Source organism: Acyrthosiphon pisum, chromosome A2 (genome assembly GCF_005508785.2).
Source record: "Acyrthosiphon pisum isolate AL4f chromosome A2, pea_aphid_22Mar2018_4r6ur, whole genome shotgun sequence".
NCBI classification, from domain to species: Eukaryota; Metazoa; Arthropoda; class Insecta; order Hemiptera; family Aphididae; genus Acyrthosiphon; species Acyrthosiphon pisum.
In genome coordinates this window covers 38,224,067-38,228,895 of record NC_042495.1, presented here as the reverse complement: position 1 = coordinate 38,228,895, position 4,829 = coordinate 38,224,067, and the positions used below count along the sequence as shown (strand labels likewise).

At 33.3% G+C, this 4,829-nt stretch overlaps 1 protein-coding gene across 1 annotated transcript in view; it reads right to left on the bottom strand.

The window, feature by feature from the left end:
- LOC100159972 (homocysteine S-methyltransferase YbgG) overlaps nucleotides 1–671 on the bottom strand; it is a 3,893-nt gene extending 3,222 nt beyond the window's left edge. Inside the window, exons 1-2 of the mRNA XM_001946360.5 lie at nucleotides 346–671; nucleotides 114–260 (exon numbers count right to left, since the gene is read on the bottom strand). Of these exons, the coding sequence (XP_001946395.2) occupies nucleotides 114–260; nucleotides 346–508 (310 nt within the window). The 5' untranslated portion in view covers nucleotides 509–671. The remainder of the gene's footprint in view (nucleotides 1–113; nucleotides 261–345) is intronic.
- Between the last annotated feature and the right edge of the window lie 4,158 nt (nucleotides 672–4,829).

Sequence of the window (4,829 nt, the reverse complement as noted above, 5' to 3'; positions counted from 1 at the left end):
TTTTTCGGGGGGGGCTTAGCCCCTAAAGCCCCCCCCCCCTATTTGCGCCTATGTATAGAAGTGGGTATATATGTTTGATTTACAATAGGTAATTTAAACAATAATATAGTTACCTACATTTTCCTCTGTTATTGCTTGCCGACAAATTATTACAGATCTCTTAATCAATTCATAACTCTGATCATAATCTAGGTCCAAATATTTTTGAAAGCCTCTAATGCTCGCTTGGTATGTGATGGTGGTTAAAAAATCGGCTCCAGCTGTGGTATAGGTAATAAATAAATAGGTACACATGAAAATTATTAAAATAAAAAAAAACCATTTTTACTGAAACATATCTATAACCTTTAATGTAATCTTTGTGCCCACGAATAACAGCATCTTCGTTGTTTAAAAGCAAATGTGATCCCCAAAGTGGATGTTTCATAACACTGTCAATATCTACATAAGGTGTTACACCACTGATAAAGCTGCCATCCAGGAGGTACATTTTGTTACTTAGTATCATCGAATATTCTATTAATTCTAGAAGAAAATTATTTATTTTTTTGTACTTAAGTTATTATGTGCACAAAAAAGACACGTTAAACTGTAAACACTTAAAACATTCAACAGCTGATAATTGATAAGGTAAAATAAATTATTAAACAAAATATGTCAATCGCAAATAAATAATAATATATAAAAATTCGTAAAAGTATTTTTATATAATATCTGTGTGTACAATATAATATATTCACATATTTCATCTGACACAGTGATTCAGTGATTGTGTAATTGACAATCGTGTACCCTTGTACTCATCGTGTATTTTAATTTTCTGTTATAGTGCTAATTAACGTAATATAGTAATACCCGTCTGACTTATGGACTTTAATCAGTAGGTATGACTGTAGACTGTAGTCTATAAGTATGTAACAGCAATGATTATACATACCTAGGTAGTATAAATGTATAATATTATACATATTATATTATTATGACATTATACATTGTATAATCAATGGTAATAGCCAATAGGTAGGTAGGTATGTTATAATAATTTATCAATTATTATCAAGTAACATTTTAACAAGTAAAGTAGGTAGGTACCTATCAATTATCATGACAAATGTCTATGATTTATCATGGTACCTATCAAGTAACAACTCAATTTATTATATTATAGTCAGAACTCAAAGGATAATATTGAGCAAAGGCCCAAAAACGTATCGCAATAACATATTTTTTTATACACAAATATTATAAGTTACCTATGTCTTAGGTAGGTAGTTTAATTGTTATAACATTTACAATATACTGACTGAATTACGTCAATAATAAGTTACCTATTAGAATTTTGACATTATACTATAATAAGTAGGTATAGGTATTATAGTGATATGGATTTTACGTAAAAAATGTTTGGACATTTTTATTAAAATTTTATTTATCGCTGCATTGGCGATAATGGTTAACGAAATATTAAGTATGACCTTTTTATTATAATATTATGTTACCATTTGAAAATCAAAAGCTGATATCTAGTGATTTCACCAATAAATATAACAGTGAAAAAGATTAAAATATTGTACAGTTTTAGAAAAGCATAAATCTAATAGTAAAAAAATAAAAATAAAAAAGGTGGGTAAGTGGATGTCGCTTTGCAGTACCTACAGTATAGGTTAAATGTGGGTCACTGTAAAATGGATGGTATAAAATTTGAATTCAATGATATAAAATCATTGTACCTATATGAAAAACTATTCTGAGTGGAGACGGGATGTAAGTCTAGGTATAACTATTAACTGTATAAGACATATTATATAGGTACTTATCTATGGTATTAAAAAAAAATTGACCTATAATAGGTAGGTACCTATAATAAATTCCAAATTAATCATATCACAATATCTATTAGGTACTTATAACGCGTTATGCCTACATCAACAACAAACCGTGGTACTGTCATAGATATATAATAGTATACTTTAGAAGTTTCAAGTATCCACGAATAATATTATCACAACAAGATAACTAAAATAGTTATTCTAGGTTTTTTAATATGTAATTTCGTCCAAATTCGAACTTAAAATGTCTATAAAAATAAACTGTGCTTATGTATTATTTAGATTTAGAATTAACTACTTACGTGGAATCTTGTTTTAAATTTTCAATCCTTAGATATAAAAGTTGAACATTTTATAAATAACTACAAAATAATTGTTCAATTTTAAAATTGATAAATTTTGTCAAAATTCGATCTTATAATTGCTAATAAAAAAAATTGTGTATTTTTCAACTGCTATTGTAATAATATATCAACAGCCTTGTATTACCTTTTTACACTTTTTGGCCCAACAGATAAAACTTTATTGATATTTATAGAAAAAAAACTAAAAAAATTGAAAACTTACAATGTCCGTAAACAGCTCAAAAAGTGTCAAATTATTTTCACGATTTATTTTATCGTGTATAGTAAATGCTAATATAAACATTCAGTGAAATTTTCAAGTATCTACAGACTACAGTCATTCGTTTTTCAATTACAACAAAATAAGAAAATCGTTACGTGAGAAATCGAGTGAATACTTTTGAAAACTACTGGGAAATTTTTACTTTTGACCCCCCAAAGTACCAACTAGATTCACTTTTCTATATCAGAAAAGAAACTATTGAAGAAAATCCAAGCATTTTTACTGTCCTAAAAGGTGATGACAGACACAAAAAAAAATTTAAAAAAAACACACATCATTGTAAAATCAATGAATTCATCATTCCACTTAGAATCCAAAAAAGTTATTACTTCTCGAAATAATTAGTGTACCCACTAAAAGGATCACTCTGTATATTTAAGTAGGGTTTAAAAAATCATCGTGACTTTTATGAAATAATGTACACATAAATACACTTTATAAAATATAAATGTTATATTATAAAAGTTATTACTTATTAATTATTACGTGCGGTGTTATAATATTATAATATCGTTTATTCGTTTTCACTTTTTCTGTATGCCTATATATACCTAATATCATACACATCACGAACAATAATATTATGGTCAAAACATCATGGACGTGGGTCTCCGCCTTCGCAACAACTCAAGCTCACTCTGTTGGTGTAGATCAGATATTCGACGGCCTCGGCCAGCATGTCGGCGTTGCGCTTCCGGCGGAAGTGTTCCGGTCCGTACCTCCCGCACAGCGCTTGTTGCAACGTGTCCACGCGGATGCCACCGCGGCGGCACGACCACTGGACCACGGTGTCCGCGACGAACGTCACCAAACAGTCGAATTCCCGTTCCATGTCAGACATGTCGTATACTCGTATAGGTAAAAGGTACAGAAAAGTGGTATACAGTATACCTACTTGCTATGGTTATCGGATACGACGTAGCATGTAAATTGTAGATGGTAGGTTTTATTGTATTAATAATTTGGACGACGACGAGAAGAATATATCGGCGCAGATTTATGCACGACTGTTGTGGCTAACTGTTGGTAGCATCAAAAAGACATAGACGGCATAGCGCCATATTATGTAAGCACAGCCGCACAGGACAGGTCAGGTTGATTGCGGCGCGGATTATGAATTGGTGATGTACCTACCTCGCTACCCATGAACCATAATATTATATAGGTCGTAACTCGTTGGTAAACGTTAATGCGTAAATGCGGACTACGGAGGAGACCTAAGTAAGGAAATAACAATAATAATTCGAAACAATATATAGAGTGGATTGTTATTAAATATTATAAGCTGGTAACCATATTATTACAGTGTTTAATAAAATAACGTCTATTATAGCCACGCAGGTAACTTTTTATTATTTTGGTAACCGACGGCACCGCGGGAACTGCTTTCGCATTAATTCCGCGACACCGCCATCGTTTATTAATAATAATTATATTTAACATTTTATTAATATTTAAAACCTTTGTTGGTCCCTTAGAGGGCGCACATTTAAATTACTTTGACATTTTATGAGAAAAAAAAAAATTGATACATTGTTGGCTTATGGTCCGCTGTTAGCATTGGTTGACTTCTCGATCCGGTTATGCTGCCCGCCAGTCTTGAAGTCACGTTCTGGGTTTTCACGGCCCGGCTTGATAGCCCGTCTGCCTCGAGTCTTGTGCTTCGCGTCTTATCCTTTCGGTGTTGTGGAGTGCGCGTCTCGCCGTTATTGGTTTCCCAATTTTCCTTCTGTCTCCGTGCTTGTTCTGTCGTCGTTCCGGGTTCGCTCGTGTCGCTGCGTCACGTGGGTGTCTGCGTCTGCAGCCCCTACTTCCTCAGTCACCCTGACCATGGCAAGTCATGCTGTGGGTGTCTTACTCCTGCGCAGTGGGCTCCAAACCCACTGTCGGCAGTTTCGGCTGAGTTTTCGGGGTGCGGAGAGTAACACCGTTGTTCTGCTGCTTTCCGCCAGTCTCCCGGAATCCGTCCTCGGCTGTTGTTGGTGTCGGATGCGGGCGATGTATGCCCTCTCTGGTCGTGGACCACCGGTGTTGGGTTTGTTCGGTTTTCCTTCTGGTTACTCCGTCCGTTGGTTCGTGCTGCTCGGTGCGTTGAGTAGGGTTGTTAAAAAACACGTTTTTTAAAAAAAAAACAAAAAAAACAAATAAAACGTTTAAAACAAAAAAAAGCGTTTTAAACGTTTTTTAAAGATTTTTTTTTACATGTTTAAAACATGTAAAAAAACCTATTAATAAAATCCTATAAATGATAATAGAAAATTAGGTAATGATTTTTGTGGGATATTTTAGTAATCGAAGTTGAACACAGTATTTCGTTTCAACTGATATCTACATCGTGATTCGTGATTATTATCATAGAACAATTTATATAGG